Here is a 23,256-nt window from a genome sequence, read left to right on the forward strand (position 1 = left end):
TGGGACTCATCAAGTACGAGGCCCTGAAAAAAGTGAAATATTAGAAAACACATTCAGTAGTCCAAGCTTAGGTTCTTGGAAAGACATATGAACACACACACGCACAATCTGAGATTTCATGGTGCTTCGCCAGCTAACATGGATCTCGGATCTGACTCTACCTATTGGTATTGAAAAAAATCTGGCAGAAGACAAATACAAAATCCTCTTTGAGTCCTTTGGGCCATAAACCTTCAACACAGCTTCCAAAAATTCAGACACAAAGTTCTACCAAATATGGTTTTTCCCATGAAATCACAAAACACACAAGGAAATAGCCACCATAAACTCAGAACAAATGACAGAACCGGATGTACAGTCATAGGTTAGAACTGCTGGACACAACTAAAAAATAAGCATTTTAACATATTCAAAAGAATAAAGAAGGAATCAAAAAAATCACAAGCAAATACTTATGCAGTAAATAAATACCAGGCAAGTTAAAAGCACTTTACTCAGATTCCTTAAAACCTGACAACAGTTCTGAGGTGGATCCTACCCTTCTCTTTTTATAGACAGTTCTCTCTGCTTTCAGATACAGAGTGACTGTAATATTTGGCCAAGGTCATACAGCTAGTTGATCCCAGGGCTTTTCTTTTTTTTTAAATTTATTTGACACAGAGACAGCCAGCGAGAGAGGGAACACAAGCAGGGGGAGTGGGAGAGGAAGAAGCAGGCTCCCAGTGGAGGAGCCTGATGTGGGGCTAGATCCCAGAACGCCGGGATCACGCCCTGAGCTGAAGGCAGACGCTTAACAACTGAGCCACCCAGGCGCCCCAGGGCTTTAGTTTTCTAATCCAGTTGCAAACATGAGTTGATGGGCAAGACCCCATCAAAACTGATCTAGCAGACTTCAAGAAGGATCTAAAAGAATTTCTAGAACTGAAAAACATAATAAGTGAAATAAGAAGCTCAATAAAAAGATTAAATAGCAGAAGAGATACAACTGAACCTAGAATTAGCAAACTAAGTAAAAGATTACCCAGACTATAGCACAAAGAGAGAGAAAATGTGAAAGAGAAGTTAAAAAGCATGGAATATAAATAAGGTACATCCAACTGGCATTCCATAAGGAGATCACATGGGGAATGGAGGGGGAACAATATTTAGGAAATAATGGTTGAATTTTTTAGAAGTGATAGAAGATATGATTCTAAATATGAAAGGGCAAAAACAGATTACAAAATAGATAATACCTACTAAAGTTAAACAGCAAAAGAACATCATTAACTTTTCCAATACTTTTCCATGAGATATAAAATAGATGATTCATGGAAAAAACAAAAAACAGAAAAAGAAGAGTAGTTCTAGAACTTTCATTTCCAGTAATAATGGCAGAAAAACAAATAAGCCAGGTGAATTTCTTTAAAATTTTCTTTTAAAATACATTATTGTTCTGGCAAGAAAATATGGAACATTCAGAGGCAAAGAACTAAGAAAAAATGGGAACCCCGAGAAGCAAATTGAACAATACAGGTGCATTCCCTTCGGGCATACCAAGGGACCCTAGTTCTAGGGCTCACAGCCCTGCAGGGTTAACAGACAAGGCCCAGACTAGAACACTGTCTTTTATAAAACTGGGATCCTAAGGAAGGTGCATATAGCAGGAAGTGGGAAAGTGTGTACGTTCCAGCAACTAATGAAAACAGCAAAATGAAACGAAGGTAACTGACAGAGGAATGGAGAGTAAAAATTCACGGTAAGGGTCTGAAGAAACGTGCATACAGGACTCACAGCCACTAATTTCCTTTCCCTTGGCAGGAGGATTGTAAAAACTCCAAGGAGAGGCCTCATCCTGGTTTTCTCTTCTCTGTTGTATTCGTTTCAGGCACTTAGTCCTCAAAATGGATGAAAATGTGCACAAACCACTCTTTTCAGATCCCCATCACTTAATAAGTATAAAAATTTATTAAAAAAACTTTTCTAAAAAAGCCTATGAAGTAGCCCAGCGAATTTTCTCTTACCCCGCCCCCCCGCAACAAGCTCACAGCAGATTTCTTTCACATACCTGGCAGCTGTGATCAGTGTCCAATCCATCCCACAGACTCATAAACTGAGCTTTCATCATGGCTGTAGCTTCGTGGTCAGAACTTGAACGGTTTCGCAGAAAGGAGTCTAGAAGGAAAAAGTCCTCAACTTTAAAATTAATATTGAATTATTTACTCTTCCTATAACTTCAAACCCTTAATCAAAAGCCAAAAACTCTGAAAGAGTACAAGAAAATGGGTTCAACTACGCCTTCTCACACATTAGTCTGATACAACAATTCTGGCAAATAACTGGGCAAATTAAAACACAATCAACTCCCAATCTTCATTTCTTTCCTAAAAATATGTTCATGCCAACATATTTAAAGAAGGACAGGATCTGGTACTAAGAGGCTGGAAGAGGATCAAGTGATGTCTTGGAGTGAAGGTCTGTGTGCTTTGGCCCTAACTTTCCAGGTTATCTGCATCCTATGTATTCTTAATTATGGGATTGCGTTCTTTTTCCTCACAGACTTTTTCTAGAAATAAAGAACAATGACATTGGAAAATGTCAACACACTACTAAGTGGGAAATACAGGACAGAAAATGGTTTCAAACACACATGCTAGCATGCATGTGCGTATACGTTATGTATTGTGAAAAAGCCTTTAAGAAACTACACCAAAATGCTTATCGCTTTAGTTATCTCTCAATGATAGACTTAAGGACAATTCAGATTTTCCCCTGAATTATTTTCTATCTTCCCAATTATCTACAAAGAACATGAGATGCTTTTAAAAGGGGGGAAAACATTTTCCTTCTAGAATGAAAAGGACCTGGAAGACAGTACATTCTAAGAATGAGAAAAAGACAGTAAAAATAAATCCTGGATTGCCTAGTATAATCCTATTACAAATGCTTTCTTATATCCCTTCAAATAAATGGCATTTCTGGGTACACTTTACATTTCAGGCCTGAAATTACAACCTGAAGTCTGTCGATCTATATGTGTAAGTACCATAGAAATGCTTTGCAATGTGCTAGGTCCATCCAAGCTTTAAAAAAAAAAAAAAAAAAAAAAAAGATTTTTTTTTTTTAAGTAATTATGGCAAAAACACAATACAACGAGATGACAGAGTCTTCTGACAGCAAATATATATCCTGGATTTTCATATATAGTTCCAATTTTATACAGTCTGTCCCACTGTTGGACTATGTACCAAACTAACCCATCTACTCTGGATGTAGAAAATGCTGTCATTTTTAAATTGCTTCTTTTTAAAGATAATATGTGTAAGTACAACCGCCTACCTAACCACCATAACTGTGCTATTAATTAGTCCTAAATTATCTTCATTACTAAGAAGTTGGTTCTGGCAAGACAGCTCCTTAAAATAATATGAAAAACTTCAAGTGCTGGATAGGTATATTAACCTAACTGTATCAGTAACTATATTAAATGTAGACGGTCTTAAGAGTACCCACATACATGGTTAAGAAATTAGACTGGTTTAAAAAAAAACAAACCCAGCTGTCTGCTGCTTACAAGACACACTTTGAACCTAAGAGCTCAGATGCTGAAAAGGATGGAAAAAGACATGTATGTAAATAGTAACAAAAAAGTTGGAAAAATATGTTTTTTTAAACTTAACGCATACCTGACAAACGTTGCTAGAACAACTCGAAATCCATGTACAAAAAAATCTATATAGACACAGACCTTATACTTTTTCACAAAAATTAACTCAAAATGGATTACAGATCTAAATGTAAAACAGAAAACTACGAAACTTCTAGAAGATAATACAGGAGAAAATCTAAGTGACCCTGGGTTTGGTGATGAGTTTTTACATACAACACCAAAAGTATAATTGATCAACGAAAAAAATGGTTAAGTTAGACTTTATTAAAATTAATAATTCTGAATAAACAACCAAAAAAAAGAAAAAGAAAAAGAATTACAAATTCTGCCCTGTGAAACACACTGTTAAGAGAAGAAATAAGCCACAAAATGGGAAAAAAGATTTACAAAACACCTATTTGATAAAAAAAAAAACTGGTATCCAAAATATACAAAGAACACTTAAAATTCAACAATAAGAAAACCACCCAGTTAAAGAATGGGCAAAAGACCTGAGCACACATTTCACAGAAGATACACAGATGGCAGCTAAGCATATGAAAAGATGCTCAACATTGTATGTCATTAGGAAACTGCAACTTTAAATAATAACGAGATACCACAACACACTTAACAGGATAGCTAAAATCCAAAAAACTGGTAATATCAAGTGATGAAGAGCACGGTGAGCAATAGGACCTCTCAAATAAACGAGTGGACTGCAAAATTGTACAGCTATTTTGGAAGGCAGTTTGGTGATTCTTACAAAGCTAAGCATAGTTTTACCATGCAATCTAAGCAAATGCACTCCTAGGTATTTACCCAACTGAGTTGAAAATGTGTATCTACTGGACAAAATCTTGTTGCAAATCACTGCTGTTGCAGCATTACTCGTCACTGCCCCAAACTGGAACCAAACAAGATGTCCTCCAACAAAAACAAACTGGTAAAACCATACAATGGACTGTTACTCAGCAATAAGAAGAAATGAGCCACCAAGCTACAAAGACATGAAGAAACCTTAAAAGCATACTACTGAGTGGAAGAAGCCAGTCTGAAAAGGCTCCATATTGTAGGACTCCGATTATGATATTCTGTAAAAGCCAGCAGTAAACAGGTCAGTGGCTGCTGGGAGTTCGGGGGTTTCGGAGGAGCAGGCGGAGCTCAAGGGATTTTCAGGGTGGTGAAACTACTCTGCCTGATTCTGTAAGGATAGATACAGGACATTATGCACGTGTCAAAGCTTACAGGAAGAACTGTAAACACAAAGAACGACCCTTAATATAAGCTATGGACTTTAGTTACTAATAATGTTATCAATACTGGCTCAGCAATTCTAACAGATGTATCACACTAATGCCAATTGGTAATAGGGGAAACTGTCTATGTGCAGAGAGAGGGAAGATGGAAATTCTCTGTACTTTCTGCTCGATTTTTCTATAAACTAAAACTGTTCTAGGGGCACCTGGGTGGCTCTGTTGGCTGTGCCTCCGACTCCTGGTTTCGGCTCAGGTCATGATTTCAGGGTTGTAGGACTGAGCCCTGTGTCATGCTCCGTGCTCTGCCAAGCTACAAAAGTCTGCTTGAGATTCTCTTGCTCCCCCTCTGCCCCTCCCCCTGCATGCACTCTCTCTCAAATAAATCAATCTAAAAAAAAAAAAACCTGTTCTAAAAAGCACAGTCCAGTAATTTAAAAAAAAAAAAAAAGCTTAATGAGTATCTGAGATTGTTAAGAAAGAAAGGAAAACACATCTCAGAGTTCAGAAGAGGAAGCAGGAAACAAGTGGTGAGAATGTGAGGTGATTACGCCGCCGTGTGCGTCTGTGGACACAGCAGGTATGTGCGCAGAGCACTGGAAGGTTCTGCTCCGAGGTTCATATCCGCGCTGGAACCATGATGCTCAAAAGGAAGCACGCTCACAGGAAAAAATTCTGCTCCCTGCTACAGGGAGTTAAAGAAGTCTGTCTGTCGGGCTCTGGGGATAAACAAGCTTCCCCTGAAAAATAAAAAAACCAAGACCACAGGGCGTCCCTCTCAGGCGTGAAGTCTGGATTTGAACTGTCATTCAGTCTGGGAACATCCAAGTTGAGAAATTATCATAAAAATTGGTCACGAGTGATCAGACCCCACAGGCTTCTCTGTTAGGGAAACTACTCAATTGTTCTCAGGCAACGCAGAATTCTCACATAAAAACAAGCTATACGCTATCTAATGTCAGAAATGACCCAAGGAAACAAATTCGTACAAAAAGAGTTGACAATACAAAGGAGTAGAATTTCAGATCACAGAAAAAACAATCCAAAAAATACTATATAAAAATAGTATGTTTAAAACTGAGACATAAGAGGGACTGAAATTCAAACAGAAGAGCAAACTACAGTGAAAAAAGATAAATCTGAAAAAGAATCAAACAGAACTTTTAAAGTTCAAATTTAAGAGAATACAAACCCAGTGGTCATGACATAAACACAGCCAAGTGAAGAATTACTTTTTATAACTTACTCAAAGATTGATTTTCACTCATACCATTATTTTGTGTATCAACAAAGTTTTAAATGTTGCCAATTAAATTATAATGCTAAAAGAAGAAAAAAAACTCCGCCAATTATTACATGCTATCCCAATTTCAGAAAGGTTAAAATGTAAATAACAACATGGTACATTTTAGAACTGATGAAATATGGTAGAGAACTCGATAAAACTGTGGAAATGACTCAAAATTAAATAGAGAGGTGAAGTGGGTATATGCACATACATATATATTATATATATATAAATAAGTATAAAATATATATAAAATATATATATATTTTACAAAATGGAAGTCTTGCAAAACCATCAAATAGAACAAGATAAAATCTAATAGCACTAGAAAGAAAAGATAAATTACTTACAAAGAAATATCTGACTATAAGCAGAATTCTCAAAAGCAACAACAATGACTGGAAGACAATGGACTTGTAGCTTCAAAATGCCAAAGAAAAATAACTCTGTATTATTTAAGAGTGAAGGTAGAATTAACACGTTTTCATCCAAAGACAGAATTTACTGTATTCACGATCTCTGCTGAAAGAACTTCGACAGATTTTGGTAAGAAGGAAATTAAATCCAGAAAAGGCAGGTGTTCAAAAAGCAACAGTGAGGGGCGCCTGGGTGGCGCAGTTGTTAAGCATCTGCCTTCGGCTCAGGGCGTGATACCAGCGTTCTGGGATCGAGCCCCACATCAGGCTTCTCCACTAGGAGCCTGCTTCTTCCTCTCCCACTCCCCCTGCTTGTTCCCTCTCTTGCTGACTGTCTCTCTCTGTCAAATAAATAAATACTATCTTTAAAAAAACAACAACAACAACAAAAAACAGTGAGCAAACAAACTGGCAAACGTGGGTCTCTAAACAAGTACCACCATGTAGAAATAACCAGTGTGGATATAAAATAAGAGAAAATGTTAACATGCAAGAGGTGCGTGGACTGATTAGTGTTTTGTTTTTTTTAAAATATTTTATTTATTTATTTGACAGAGATAGAGACAGCCAGCGAGAGAGGGAACACAAGCAGGGGGAGTGGGAAAGGAAGAAGCAGACTCATAGTGGAGGAGCCTGATGTGGGGCTCGATCCCATAACGCCGGGATCACGCCCTGAGCCGAAGGCAGACGCTTAACTGCTGTGCCACCCAGGCGCCCCTGATTAGTGTTTAAGAGTCATATACATTACACTTATAAGGTTTCTCCCCTGTGTGTATCCTCTGATGTACTTTGAGGACTGATTTCTCAGAGAAGGATTTCCCACACTCACCACATTCATATGGCTTCTCCTTCGTGTGAGTTCTCTGATGTACTTTTAGACCCGAGTTGCAACAAACGTTTTCCCACACTGAGTACATCCATAGGGTTTTCCCCCTATGTGAGTTTTCTCATGTTTAGTGACATCTGATTTGTGACAAAAGGTTTTCCCGCATATCTCACATTCATAGGGCTTCTCCCCTGTGTGAGTTCTCAGATGTACTGTAAGGTAGGAGTTTCTCGAGAAGAATTTCCCACACTGATTACACTCAGAGGGTTTCTCGCCTGTGTGTGTTTTCTGATGTATTGTGAGGATTGAGTTGCTTATGAAAGTTTTTCCACACTGATTACATTCATAGGGCTTCTCCCCTGTGTGAATTCTCTGGTGTACTGTGAGATATGACTTATGGTAGAAGCTTTTTCTACATTCCTTACATTCTAAGAGTCATAAGGCCCCTGTGTTGTTTGGGAGGAAGGCAGAAATGGTTAGCCTAGACTTTTAAGGCAAGTAGGTATGCTAAATGTTTCACTATAAGAAAAACAATATGTAACTTCAAGAACTTTGGCAGGGAAATGGAAATAAAAGTAAAAAAAAAAAAGTCCACTAGATTGGTAAATAAAAAGCACATAGTGATAAAACAGAAAAAAATTTAAATATATCAGCTATCAAAATAAAGGCAAACTGACCACACCTCCTATTTAAAGCTATTTAAAACGTCTTAGAATAAAATTTTTAAAAATCTAGCTACCTGCGCTTTTGTGCAAAATTCACACCCAAACTCCAAAACTGTTGTAATAAACTGATGCGAGAACATACGAGGCAAACAAGTAACCAAAGTACTATATACCTGCACCCATTTTTCTCTCTAGATTTCTATATAGCCTATCATATTACATATAATAGTATAATTAATTCAAAGCTCCAGTTTTAATTACTATAGCTTTACTAGGACTCACCATACAGGAACAGAACAAAAATACTGATGTGATCCATAAAATACAGAAAAAGTGCACTAATACAAAAGTCATGACATACAGGGAAAGATGATCTATTTTATAAGCTGGCTATCCATATGGAAAAGAATGAAATTAGATTCCTACTTCACACTGTGCATTTTTAAAAAAAGGAATACTTATGGTGATGGTGAAGGGATTTGTAAGGCAGACACAAAAAGTGTAAGTTGTAAAGAAAAAAAGATGGATAAATACAACTGAACTTAAATCCCTGTAAAAGAAACTATCATAAAGTGAAAACACAAGCCAGTCTAGAAAATATTTGCAATCGTAATAAACATCAACAAAGAATTACCAAGAGAATGCAAATAAACCCAAAGAAAAACTAGCAATTTAAAAGGAAACCCAAATGACTAGTCAACATTTCAAAGATGCCAGTATTTACCAGCAAAGCAGGGAAACACAAAACAATGATGAGATAATTCGTGTTCTTTAAAGTGACAAAAAAATCAATGATAATGCCTGAAAAAATAAATTCTAGGGAGTATGTAGAGAAACTATATAATGGTGAGAGTGAAAACAGGCATAAGCACTTTGAAGAAATGGTAATCCTGGTGAGGTGGAAGACAGACCCATCACACAACCTAATGGCTCAACTTCCAGGCATCTACCCTGGACAAACAGACACGCTAAGGAAACAGGCGTCATCGCTGTATGCTGCCTGTAATAGGGAGAGACAGAATTACTATCAAGTAGGGTAATGAACAGATTATGGTTCGTTTTGTAATATGGAAAATTATATGGAGCATATATGGATGCTGGCTACCTCTTTTGTTTTCTTAATTTGACCTAATAAATGCTAAAAACTGAATCTGGTCATCTAAATACCACCCTTAAGAATGGTGCTTTAAAATGCTCACACAGCAAAGTTGCATACCGATTTCATCTATAAAAATGATGGAAGGCTGTAGCTTTATGGCAAGGGAGAAGACAGCAGCAGCCAGTTTCTGAGATTCTCCATACCACTTATCCGTCAGCGTTGAAGGCTGAAGGTTAATAAATCGACAGCCTGCTTCTTTGGCAGTAGCCTTGGCAATCAACGTTTTACCACAGCCTGGAGGCCCATAGAGAAGAACACCTGGAACAAACATGTGATTTTATTATTTCTTTTAAGAGAACAAGATATTTGCTTTAGTTTATGTGATAATATTAATGATGCCTGCACTAAAATTTTCCCCAACATTCACTTGTTATTGTTAATCTTTTTTGAAAAGGAAGGTGCCACCTTCTGTAAGTTCAGTGTCAGTGATGACACATATTTGGGATTATAATTATAGCACGCTTGTGCCTCCTCCCTTCATGGAAAGGTCTAGTTCAGGGTACTAAAGACAATCGCCTTGACATCGAAACTCATGCCCCTTTATCAAAGGTTGACAAGATCGTCTACCACCACCCACCTTCACAAGCTAACAGAGCACGGTGCATTAACAACAGCTCAGAGAAAACTGAGAACTTCTTCAAAACAGACTGTAGCAAACACTATTTTGCTGTTACTCAGCAAACTTAAGTTTTAGTCAAAAGGGCATGATGAGCCTTTTCCCACACAGACAAAGATTTCCTCTTAAAAGGAACAAAAGCTGCCAGTGACTTCTGTTTTAATTTCCAAGGGATAAAACTGTATTATTAACCTAAAGTCTCCACTGACAGCAGTTTGCTCCTTCCAATTTAAAGTAATTCTTTTAATATGAGAGATCTAAACTGGTTGAAGTCTTAAGCCTTTTGGGAATCATCACCAACTGTTTTTCAACTAAAATGAGGAAATATTTTTGTTAATACTAAAATCATGACCATAGACAAGTCTGACAAAAATTGTATGTATAGACTTAAGTATCTGCTTAATTCAGAGCTTCTCTACTTTTCTCATGTAATTGCACTTAAAAAGACTATATTAGCAGGTGGCATGGTTGGGGTAAAATGAAGAGGCTTTGGAGATTTCCAAAATTTTATTTTATTAAAAATAAAATACAAAATATAAGAAAAATAAATATTTTGTATTAAAATCCCACCCCACCCAAATTTTTTTTCTTTTTTTTTTTTTTTTAAAGATTTTATTTATTTATTTGACAGAGATAGAGACAGCCAGCGAGAGAGGGAGCACAAGCAGGGGGGAGTGGGAGAGGAAGAAGCAGGCTCACAGCAGAGGAGCCTGATGTGGGGCTCTATCCCACAACGCCGGGATCACGCCCTGAGCCTAAGGCAGACGCTTAACCGCTGTGCCACCCAGGCGCCCCTCAACCCCTCTTTAATATGGGTGTTCTGGTAAGGGATTTACTTCATAAATACTGCACACAAATAAAAGATTTAGGATGAGGAAGAAAAGAAAATTGGGACAAAAAATCCAAATTTGAAATAATCCTCATGAGTGACAAATACCTTATTAGTAACAAATTTTTCTTTGAGCTAGTCCATTGACTTTCAAGTTTTAATAAAAAAATTTGTCCAAAAGCTGGAAAAATAAGTATCTGTAAAAACTAAATCTACTTAAATACAAAGTACTCAAGGAGGGGGGGAAGAGAAGGAGGCTTTTACAGCCTCAGAAAAATTTGCTTTTCAAAATATATTTTTCTTAAGTTACTTATATTTTCACGATGCACTGAACATGGAACATGGTAAAATTCACAAACATAAAGCTTTTGTGCCAAAATAATGATTACCGAAGTTAGAGTTTGTAGAAAGAACTATAAGTATTCAGATGGAATTTTAATTGTAGATTTGGAATAATAAAGGGTTACTTTTTAAATACAACCATTAATGTTTTACAGCATGTTCTTGTAACCATTTATTGGCCTGACAGGTGCAACTTTATACCTTTATGTGATTGTATGATTTCATGTGCTAGTATATTATAAGTCATTCTCAAATTATCCTTGTATGGTCTGTGAGGCAGTGACAACTTTTGGCTTAGATAGCAATGAACTGTCTAGGGATAATACAAAATTGGCAATACAGCAATGACTCTAGCCTAGGTAACCTATTTCCAGTTCAAGAATGGAACAAACTATGGTATGCAACTGATTTTAGGCTCTGCTTTTGTACACTCATACCTAATTTATGTTCAGTGTCAAAAAGTCAATGGTTTGTCAAACTTTTGTTCCTGATAAAAAACTTTCCAAAAATTCAAGGCTGAAAAGGCTCAAAGAGTATAACTTTATATTACATAATCAAGAGATACTTGTATAACTTACAAAAATTTGAAATACACACAGAAACCACCTCTAGTTTTGGATAATGCTTTCAAATAAGCAAGAGATTTACACATAACTTTGAAGCATCCCATCATAATTTTGTATCTACTGTGCTAACTGGGGCCAAGCCCAGCTGGGAAAGCCACCCAAATACCTGGGCTAAGAGCTCGCTGATGAGGAAAGGAACTTTCTCTAATAGCATGTAAAACACAACTCACTCTTCTAAATTCACTAACTTTGTGAAACTAAGACATGAAAAATCATAAAGGTTCTTTCTTGTTCAGACTACCAATGACGTGGAAGAGGGTAGTAAAGAACGTAACTGAATAACCCAACTTTTACTTTACTCTTTTGATCTGGGCTCAGATAAATCATTTGAATTTTCTTGGGGGGAAAAACTTTTAAAAACATAATAAACGAAATGCTTCTTGTTGGGGGGGGGAAGGCAGAGCTTTGTTGTTTTAGAAAATAAAAGGAAAAACCATATAAACAGTTTTGTTGTTTTAATGAAAAGAACATGTCATTTTTGGAGATAACTGTCGTCATCCTCTGTTTACTGGAAGCAAAAATTATCTACTTCATGAAAATGTTAAGATATCGGCTGCATTACTTTTGAAATAAAATTTAATGCACTTTGTGATATAACTATAAAATTAATAAGATTATAAGCAACTCTAACTTATACATAGCGCTATTTTGATATTTATACAGATTCTATTTTTCAAAAAAATGTATGTGTCTAATAATTTGATTTCAACCTTGACTAGCAACAGAAAAGCAAACCTGTCTAGTGTTGGGCATACAATGAAGAGCAGCTGGAAATCCAGCTCTGCTGCAGCGTCTATATCTGAAAGCTGTGGTAACACATCTCTATTCATCTCACTGCCAATTATCACCTAGGCTCCATCTGAATCACCTTGAACAACACCTGAACATGATTAATACTGGAATGGATGAGAATAGAAGTACTACATTTAAAGATGGAGTTATAAACATTTTCTTTTACTTTTTTTTTTTAAAATAAGTATTTCTAATTCTTGAGTTCCAGGGCTTTCAAAGTGATTACTAACCAGGAATAAAGAAGTTTCCCTTAAAAATAGTAGTACTTAATTTCTAGTTCATCTGTACTTCAGTATTTCCTCTAAAACATCATTGCAATCCAAAAATAATTAAGATTACTAAGAGGAAAAAAAAAATCACTAAACTGTGAAACAACAAAAAGAAGTCTTACTCTGAAAACAAAAGAACCCATATCATGACTTTGGATCTTTCACCTCAATGTCCCAAATTTTTATTTGTTTGGAAGTAGTAAAAATGAGTTTGAAATAATGAGATTGTTTTGACATGTAATTATAGGGAAAAAATTTTATTGAAATTTGGAAAGCTGAAGAATGAGCAATTACTTTAAAACTACTATTTATAAAACACTAGATCTGTTTTCTCTTGAAAACCTACCCTCAAAAATACCAGTTCTATAATGGCAGAAAGTTTCAATGTTTCCTACATTCTTAATACTTTAGCAAACATAAACTTGTACTATACCCTTTGGAGGCTGCAGAAGCCTGGAATTTTCAAACAAATGCTTCTTTTTGATGGGTAAAATGACGGTGTCTTTCAGATCCGTAATGACATCATCTAAACCTGCTATATCACTCCAAGTAACCTGGTAAAAGGTAAGATCGACATGGATTTTACAACTTATGTATACCCAATGAAGTAGAAAAGATCCCCCCAAAATGGCAAACTCTAATCTGATAATTATACATAATAATAAAAGATTAAAATATAATGTGAGTAAAGATGTTTCACAGCAATAATGAAATTACTAAACAATTATGAAAGTACAAAAAGGAAATTAATAGTCTACGATCTACCATTAAAACAAACAAACAAATGAAAACCAGGCCTAGAACTCAGAACTCTACAGGGATCGAATAAACTGAATTCACTCCATTTATGAGGAGGAGATACTCTGCCAAGAAGACTGAGAAACAACTCAGACAGCTAAGTCAGCACTGGCTGATGGGGAAGAGCTTACCGACAGTGCCCCTAATTCATTCAGGATACTGTCAAATATAACAGGAATAGATTTTAGAAATAAAGTCATACAAAACTGGACTTTTGAATTTTATTAATCAAAAGTAAAACTGTGCCAAAACTTTTATCTCTATAAATAGTAAATAGGGGATATATACTTTAAAATACACATAGCATGTGTATTTTAAAGCCTTCCGACTCAACTTAAAAAATCTGTGGGGTGAGGGGTAGAGGGAAGACTAAACTAACTGAAAAAGACCTAAGTATAAAACATCACCCTAAATCTAACCTGACAGAGTAAAGGGGTTGGAGATGGGGTGAGTCAGAAGCATTATTTACAAGTGATTAACAACTTAAAAAAAAAAAAAAAAAAAAAAAAAAGAGGTGAAAAGCCATAGCCAAATCTGAAAAAAATCACCACCTACTTCCACTGTAGCTGTAACAAAAGAGACAGTCTATTGGTATAGTCTTACTCAAAAGTAAACGCAGGTAGGGCCAAGAAAGTCCCACTGAAAATTTATAAATCAATTCAAATGGAGGATTACTTCTGGGGACGTGTATCTCTCTGAGCACACGGATGCTAAAAGACATTTCATATTTTTATTTTCCAGATTTAGATATAGGAATATCATACTTGTTCTATTTATTTATATCTGTTGTACAAAATTCACTTATGCTTGTTATAAAATACACGGGATTTTAGAGTTTATAAACTATACTAATCTGATGTTCAAATAATCCTTTTGAAGTAGGTAGAGTAGGTATCACAAGGCTCCTGGATTATACAGGAGGGAACTGACACTCGAAGAGGAAATAATTTGCTAAGGCCATGAATGGAAAAACGAATTCAGTCTCTTGTGTTGTCTACCATACCTTATTATGAAAATCTACACTTAAACTCCAAATCAAATACCCATGTAACTTAAAGCAGGACTTTTTAGATGCCATAAAGGTGAATTAAATTACAAGTTTATCTAAACAAGTGTATGCCAAGAAAAGTTAACACAGCAGGCTCCAGACTGCTGTCCTCAGAAAGGCCTGCCTACAACGTTGGCCCTTGGCTGGAGTATGGGAGCTTAGATTTCAAAAGAATTCCCTCCACTCCCCAATAAGAACACCTCACTGTGCCTCAACTGTTTGTGCAAACAAAATGGTTTATGGTGGAGATCTGTTTTCCCTCTGAAAGTGTATAATCTGGGGAGATGTTAGGAAGTGTAGTCTACATGACTAGTCCCAATTAAAACCCTAGGTGCTAATAAGTCTAATGAGCTTCCCTGGTGGACAGCACTTCACACGTGTTCTCACAACTTGTGGCTGAAGGAGTGTGACTTCACTGGGGAAGACTCTTGGAAGCCTGTGCTTGATTTCCTCCAGACTTCATCCCATGCCCTTCTTTTCTTGCTGATTTTGCCCTGTATCCCTTTGCTGTACTAAATCGTATCTGTGAGCACAAAGCTACGCGGACTACTGTGACTCCTAGACAATCATCAAACCTGGTCGTCTTCAGGACCCGACACAAAATGCTAGACCAAAACAATCTTAAATAAGATTCAAGATACGTACATGCATGTTAAGAGGATCTACTAGATGAGCAGCAATACTCATTTCATATTCTGAAAGCTTCACATTTTTCACACCAATCTGTTTCATTAATTTTTCTGCCTAGAATGAAAAAACAAGCAACTTCCTTTAGTTTGGTATTTAGGTACTGGCACTGCAAAAGAGATGTTCTGTGAAGTCTAAAAAGCAATGAACAGACATACAAGAATTTTCCAGGGAAATTCTAGGCCCCTTGATCTCCTCTTTCCCCAGTATAAGCCCTCACGTAGATTTGAGTGTCCAACTCCACAGAAATCACAGCAATTTAAACCAGCTCCTAAGAAATGGAAAATATAGGGTACGTGACTGAAGAGACAAATATAGGGCCTTTGACTGCTCCAATGAGACTCCAGGGTCCAACTTGGTCTCTTTCCTAGTAGGATTATCGTGACAGGTGGAGATGAACCTCAAAATGAAAGACAGAGGAGTTAAGCATATCAAAACATGGACAAACGCAATTTCTTTCCTTACAACAAGTTTCTGAAAACAGGTGCCTAACTTCCTTCAAATTACCCAGTTATCAACACCAGATGCCCATAGCTACCAAATTTCAAATTGTTCTGAGATGCTGTCCTTTTTAGTTAAAGCCAATTCCAGGGACTAGGCAACCAGAGATAGTAAAAATAATTCAAAATTAGAAATATACTTGTATATATTTATTGGGCGCCTGGGTAGCGCAGTTGTTAAGCGTCTGCCTTCGGCTCAGGGCGTGATCCCCGTGTTCCAGGATCAAGTTCCACATCGGGCTCCTCCGCTGGGAGCCTGCTTCTTCCTCTCCCACTCCCCTGCTGTGTTCCCTCTAGAGGCTGGCTGTCTCTCTGTCACATAAATAAATAAAATCTTAAAAAAAAAAAAAAAAGAAATATACTTGTATATATTTTTAGAGCTGGGCAAAACTAGCTTTAAGGCTATTGAGCTTTACCAATGCAACAAAGCTTTTGATTAAAATTTTAAAAAAATGGTTATAAACATTTACTGAACATGCTAAGCATTATGCCAAAATACTGAAAATGGATTAACTCACTGAATCCCGAGTGAGCTTATGAGGTAGGTACAATTTTTCCCCACTGAAAAAAAGGAAAATTAAAGTTTAACTCAGGTGAAATAATTTGCCTTAGGTTGAAGTTACCAAATGGAAAAGACAACATACACAGGCAGGCAACCCAACTCCAGAGCCCATCCTCTAACCCACATGACCTTACTGTCCCCAATTATTAGGTGGAAGCTTGTGACCACTAAGAAGTCTTCAAAAATCTACAAAAAACACATTCAAATTTCAGTGAGCATTTTTAGAAATAAAGACCAATATTTTTGTTGTTACATTTTCCTAAAATACTTTTAAAAAATCATATTGTATCCTTTATTTTATATATTTTTAAGGTATGCTCCATGCCCAACGTGGGGCTTGAACTCACGACTCAGATTAAGAGGTGCATACTCCACCAACTGAGACAGCCAGGCACACCCCCTAAAATACTTTTGATTCTATAAGATCTTATTCTTGTCTGGGGGGTACTGCTGCTTTCAAATCAAATTCATCTCACATAGCATTACAGTTAAGAGACTGGTTGGAGGATTAGGATAAATGTAGATAAATTAGTATAAATCATATCCTTGTAACATAGCATTTTTTAAAAAGTGCTATGAACCACATTGTTTTTCCTCTTTAGCTCTCCCTTGTAAAATTACTGAAGCAATGGTTAAGTAGCCTTTTCAAGGTTCTTTAATCTCTTTCTTGTAAATACCTTCTCTTTCGCTGGCTTTAAATCTTTTATGTGTCAGCTATGAAAGGTATCCTATTTTAGTATCTGTAATAACATCAATTTACTCTTCTTTTTCATTATGCTCCTATAAATGTGAAGCCATCCCACATGTGTTCTTTTTAGGCTATGCTGTAAAACAGTGGTTTTCAACCAGGGGTGATTTTGCCCCCCCAGGGGACATTTGGCAAGATCTGGGAATACTTTTGGCTGCCACAACCTGGGGCGATGGGGTGCTACTGGTATCTAGTCAGGAGACAAGGATGCTGCTGAACATTCTTAAAGGCACAGCAGAGCCTGCCCCTCCCTAATTATCTGGCCCCAAATGTCAACAGTGCTGAGTTGAGAAACTCTGCTTTTTCCCCATTAGCTACTTGCTCTTAAAATTTTACTCTAGGCCACAACTGCCTTTTGCTTTAAATAGTAACAACCTTTACTTACATCTGGGATTTCCTAAATAACAAGTACAGAGCTAGAAAATGCTGTGGTCAAATTTACCTAAAATCTTCTCCCCATAAAAGCAGTCCCATTTAACAATGTCTTCTAGTTGCATTAACAACATCGAGAGAAAAAAATAAATTAATGTTTATTGGGGAAAACTCATTTTCATTTTTTTTACAGTCAGCCCTTAAAATCACCCTGAGAAGTAGCTATTATTATATTCATTTCTCAGATGAGGAACCCAAGGGTCAGAGAAATTAAAAGAACTGCCAGGATTACGAGCTAGGAATTGGCATTTCCAGAGTTCAAACCCTGGTTTGTCTAATTCCAAAGCTCATGTTCTGCTGAAACATTAATATTCCTCATTTGGCAGAGTAGAACATGGTTAACAAAGAAATGAACAAAAAGAAAGTACCCCAAAACACAATATACCAACACCAAACTGTTCCAGAAGAAGTTATCCAACTGTTTCTAGCTTTGACACCTTTAACTGAGCCTGTTTCTAAAATGTTTTACCAAGAAAAACCAAAATTATGATTGTACTCTAAAAATAGCTTATGTTCATTCATTGCTTTATCATTTACACTTCAATGACATTGTATTTTCTAGTTACCAACCTTTCTTTGGTTTTTAAAGTGAGTCTCTCCAAGTAGTTGTCACTCTGGAGGAAAAATGGTGAGCCAGTGGGGCAGGGGAGTCAGAGGTAGGGGGAAAACTTACTTTTTTTACTGTATACTTATCTTTTTAACTGTTTCATAGTATTTTTTTATCCTTTCATGCTATTTCATTTTTACCCCATTTAAGTATTTGTAACAAGATTAAGCAGTAGGGTAGGAAAGAGTGAACTAATATTTTTGCCTAGAATGGGAAGAGAAGAGATGGAGAAAAGGAGCAGCAAAAAAGAAACATTTTGTTGTTTCTGAAAAATGCATGAAATAATTCTTTTGGAAGAATAATTTTAGAAAGTTAAAGATAGTATTAACAAGTTAAGGGTGAAAAACCAGAGGTGAACTATAATTAAACTTAAGGTTTTGTTTTGTTTTTTTTAACAGAGGTCATAGCTAACATATTCTAAGTGTGGACAGAGGAAATCACGGCTACAAAGCTCATAAAATACACCGAAATAGGAAACACTAAAGAATCTGCGTAATTAGCTTTATATATTAGATATAATCTCCGATAAACTTATATTAAAATTCTTGAAAAAACCCTTTTCTAGAGGAGACAAGTCATCTCCCCTTTCAGGGCTAGTGCACATTTCCTCTTCTGGTTTTACTGATGTATTCTGTAAGTTACAGCATTAGATGGCTTTCTACTACCGTGCTCTTCCACTGCGCCTGGGCATACAGCACAATGCTGCGCGGAGTTCTCTCTCCTCCAGTTTCCCTCTCTGGCTGCTCTTCTTTCCCCATCACTTTTACCTATTCCTTGGCCAATCGGGCAACACTAACCGGATATTTCTTACTGACTTCCTATCTCAATTTACTTTAGCTTTTCAGTCCTCTTAAGATTCAGTGCCAGTAAACCTTAGCTGTGAGAGCCACTTGATCGGACAATGTAGGTCACAGTGGCTTCCTGGTGTCGGCAGACGTTAGCTTGTCCCAGTGCAACTGGCGTTTGGTGACGGCTGCTCTTAAAAATACCTGACAGCTGACAGTTCGTGGGTTTGTTTTTTTTTTTAAGGTTTCAGTGTGTCATCTCTTCACAAAATATTTCGACTAATACTTCTCTCAAAATAACTAAAACAAAGTTTTGAAGACTAAGGTATCATGACAGGACTAAAAAGAAGACATTAACTTCACTAAGGTCACAGTATATGACCTTCATATGTAGGAAGAATTCTCAGTAGTGAATCTTTCCTGGTCTTTGACAATTAAACTACAATCTCAGAAATATTATACAGTCTAATTAATATGCTGACCCAAATAATGTATTTATAACTGCTCAGCACAGGTCAAGCATTAAGTTATTCATCCTGTACTTGAAAGCTCTTAGAGAGCTTACCTAGAGATTCCATTTTTCTCCATCCCAATTAACCCAACCCATCCTTCCATCAGACATACCTATCAAAACCCTTCTACTGCATCTAAATACGGTCCAAGCAGCAGTGGATGCCCAGAAAATCCCCATCCCTGCGTAACACTCTGCAGAAACCATCTCCTCTCTCGTGACCAATTAAATATCCCACATTTCACCAAGCTGGGAAGTTTTCCTGGCTTCAGGGTAGAAATTATCTACAAATATTCTAATTCAAACATTAAGACTACTTCTAGGTTACTGTTCCTGATTTGAATGCACCAACATCGTTTACCTTTCTTTCACCTGACAACTGCACTGCCTTTAAATTCATATGAGAGGCCTGCTGATTATCAGTGGCCTCAAAACGTTATCTCAGCTGCTCTGCCTTTGTGACCATGTAAGTCATACCTTCCTCCTCACCCATATTCACGTGATCTTTACCCTCAACCTATACTCTTAATTCTTTAATTCCCTTCTATACTCCCACTTAATTATGCCCCATCTGGCAATATTTGACTTCCTAAATGACCTGGACTACACCTCATCATTTCAACGATGTCTTCTGTTGAACCTTAGAACCCCTTATACTTGGACCAGTCAGTCTTATCCTCAGTGCTGGCTCAGCACCACCATTCAGTGTACCTGCTACAAGATGCTCAGAAATGCTTGGAGAACTTAATAAAAACAAAACAACTGAATTCCCAATAAAGTCATGCTTCCTTCGACTACACCCTAATGTTCAAAATCCATAATGATTTATCTCATTAAACCCTGATCACATACTTACCTCTATTCTCATTCCCATTTAGTTGTGGTATCTCCCCACTTCACCCAGAGTAAATTAACTGTATCTTAAAATGTTGTTAACTACTGGGGCGCCTGGGTGGCTCAGTCGTTAAGCGTCTGCCTTTGGCTCAGGGCGTGATCCCGGGGTTCTGGGATCGAGCCCCATATCAGGCTTTTTTGGGAGCCTGCTTCTTCCTCTCCCACTCCCCTGCTTGTGTTCCCTCTCTCGCTGGCTGGCTCTCTCTGTCAAATAAATAAATAAAATCTTGAAAAAAAAAAAGTTAACTACTGATCCCAACCCCTCTGGGACCTACCTCCCCCCTCCTCTTTGGCAGCAACTCTCTACCTCCTCCTTTTCTACTAGTCTTTTCCCTTTTCTTTATCTTTCCACCAGTAAACTCTGGAATGACCACATTCTTTTACTTCAAATCATAGTTACTGTCCCCAGTGAATGGAAATGTTAAATTTATGGATTGCTTTCTTTGATTAATTTCTTTATGTCCTCCTTTTCTCCTGGATCACATTATAATGCAACATTTACAACTAATTGTCTTTTGCAAACTTCTCTGCCTTTGGTTTTGACGACTTGACACAAATGATTTTCCAGATAGTGGGAGAGAAACGAGAGGAGGGGCTTTTAAAAATTATATTCAACACCTGCCAACTTTTCCCAATTCTTATTTCAGAATGTAGGCCTTCCAGCTGAAATTTACTGCCACAATGAACGGCTACTATAGTCTGCAGTGTTTTGTATACTTCAGGTGTGTTCAGGTGGGAAAGACTAGTACCAATACCTTACATTACTCTGGTTTTTTTCCTATTCTTCTGGCCTTTTTTTTTTTTTTTGGTGCTTTTATTAATAATTGGGTAGATTTAAAAAAGGTATCTTTAAAATATATAGCTGAGGTAAAAGAACCACAGAACATGTTCTCAGTAAATTGTTTCTTATACAAATAAATTCGTTAACCCACGGAAGAGATTACTGCAAATGGTTTCAAGTAAAAATCAAATTTTATTCCCTCCCATATAGAACTAATTGTCCAAGTACCATTTATTGAAAAGTCTATCCTTTCTCCAATAATCTACAGAGCAGAACCAATTCTGTCACATATCAAATTCCCAAAGTATGCTGAGGTCTGTTTCTGGAGTCTCTCCTGCTAAATTTGCCAATCCATCCCTGTGCCATAGCATACTGTTTTAGTAACTATAGCTTTATGATAAGTTTTGATTTAAATTAAGGCAAATACTCCCTCTCCCAATACACGTCTTGTTTTTCAAGAGTGTCTGCCTACATATAAACTTTTATTCTTCCATAAAAATTTTAGAAAAACAAAAAAGCCTGTCAATATTTTTTATTGGCATTGAATTTAAGCATAGTTTTCAACGGTTTTATAATTTTCATTAAAAATGTGTTGTACAACTTGTGTTTGTCAGTTACTGTATATTTTTGATACTACTGTAAATAGTATCTTTTTAAAGTTGCAGTTTCAAAGTGTGATGCATACACAGAAATAGCTGATTTTTGTTCAGATTTTATATCCAGCAGCCTCTTATTAACCCTGACAAATTAGCTACAGACTTGGTTTGCTTTCTATGTAGATTATCATATTATCTGTGTATAATGACTGTTTAATTTTTTCTTTTCCAATCCTTCTACCTCTTATCTTTTTTCTTGACTTATGCATCATTAACAGTAAAATGTTGAACAGAAGTGATGATGACAGGTGACCTTGACTTGCTCCTAGTCATAAAGGAAATGCTTTCATTTTTCACCATGAAGTATGTTTCCTACAGTAAATTCATTTTATCAGGCTAAAGACATTATCTTCTATTCCTACTTCACTAAGAGCTTTTCTAAAAAGAATGTTTAATTATAACAAAGGCTTTTTCTGCATTTACTGAGATAATCATAGTTTTATCTTTTAATTTGTTATTATAGAACATTATAAACATATTTTTTCCTCAATTAAAGCCAGCCTTAAACTCCTGGAATAAATCCAACTGGTCATAATATGTTATCTTTTTTCATACACTGCTGAATTCAACTTGCCAATATTTTAAGATTTTTCTATTCATTTAATTGAGATAAATTACAGCCCACTACAAGTTTTAGGATTATTATTACGCTACCCTCATAAAATGGTTTGGTGACTGTTCCCTCTTCTACAGTTTGTATAAAATTGTTATTATTAATTTGTTCCTTATATGTCGCTAGAATTTGCCAGTAAAATTCTATGGGCCTGGAGTATTCTTTATCAAAAAATATGTCCAATATTAACTTATTTCATAGGTATGGGACTAACTATTCATGTCTGATTCTTAAGTCAGTTACAGCAATTAATATTTTTCTAAGAATCTATCTGTATCATCTAAGGTTTTAAAATTTATTGGCAGTTATTAATTTTCCTTATATTTAATGTCTGCAGCATCGTCATTATGTCTCCTCTATCATTCCCAGTAATATTTACGGTGCCTTCATTTTTTTCTTGACTGGTTTTACAAAACTGCCAAATACTTTTGTATATTCAAATAACCAACTTTTTGGTTTCACTGACTTTCTTTACTGTCTAGTCATTTTCTATATTTTTATTCACTGTCTACTGTATATTCTATTTCTTTTTAATTTGTCCTCCTATTATTTCCATTCTTTCATCATCCATGGATTTATGTTAAAAACCTTTTCTTGAGCTTAAGTCTGATATTTACTTTATTAATGTTCTACCTTCTTATTCTAACACTTAAGACTATACATTTCTCTTAGTTTTTTGACTTTTCCTTGGCTGTGCAGAAGCTTTTTATCTTGATGAAGTCCCACAAGTTCATTTTAGCTTTTGTTTCTCTTGCCTTTGGATATGTCATTCAAAAAGTTGCTGTGGCCGATGTCTTAGAGGTTGCTGCCTATGCTCTCCTCTAGGATTTTGATGGATTCCTGTCTCACATAGAGGTCTTTCATCCATTTGGAGTTTATCTTTGTGTATGGTGTGAAAGAGTGGTCAAGTTTCATTCTTTTG

The 23,256-nt window shown here is 36.4% G+C and overlaps 1 protein-coding gene across 4 annotated transcripts in view; it reads right to left on the bottom strand.

Moving 5' to 3' along the window:
* The window catches only part of ATAD1 (ATPase family AAA domain containing 1), a 48,357-nt gene that overhangs the window by 14,158 nt on the left and 10,943 nt on the right, over positions 1–23,256 (bottom strand). For all 4 annotated transcript variants that reach the window (XM_034662383.1, XM_034662382.1, XM_034662381.1 and 1 more), the window contains exons 3-6: positions 15,204–15,302; positions 13,146–13,266; positions 9,296–9,496; positions 2,048–2,154 (exon numbers count right to left, since the gene is read on the bottom strand). In XM_034662383.1, the coding sequence (XP_034518274.1) occupies positions 2,048–2,154; positions 9,296–9,496; positions 13,146–13,266; positions 15,204–15,302 (528 nt within the window). The remainder of the gene's footprint in view (positions 1–2,047; positions 2,155–9,295; positions 9,497–13,145; positions 13,267–15,203; positions 15,303–23,256) is intronic.

This window comes from Ailuropoda melanoleuca, chromosome 6 (assembly GCF_002007445.2).
Source record: "Ailuropoda melanoleuca isolate Jingjing chromosome 6, ASM200744v2, whole genome shotgun sequence".
Taxonomy (NCBI): Eukaryota; Metazoa; Chordata; class Mammalia; order Carnivora; family Ursidae; genus Ailuropoda; species Ailuropoda melanoleuca.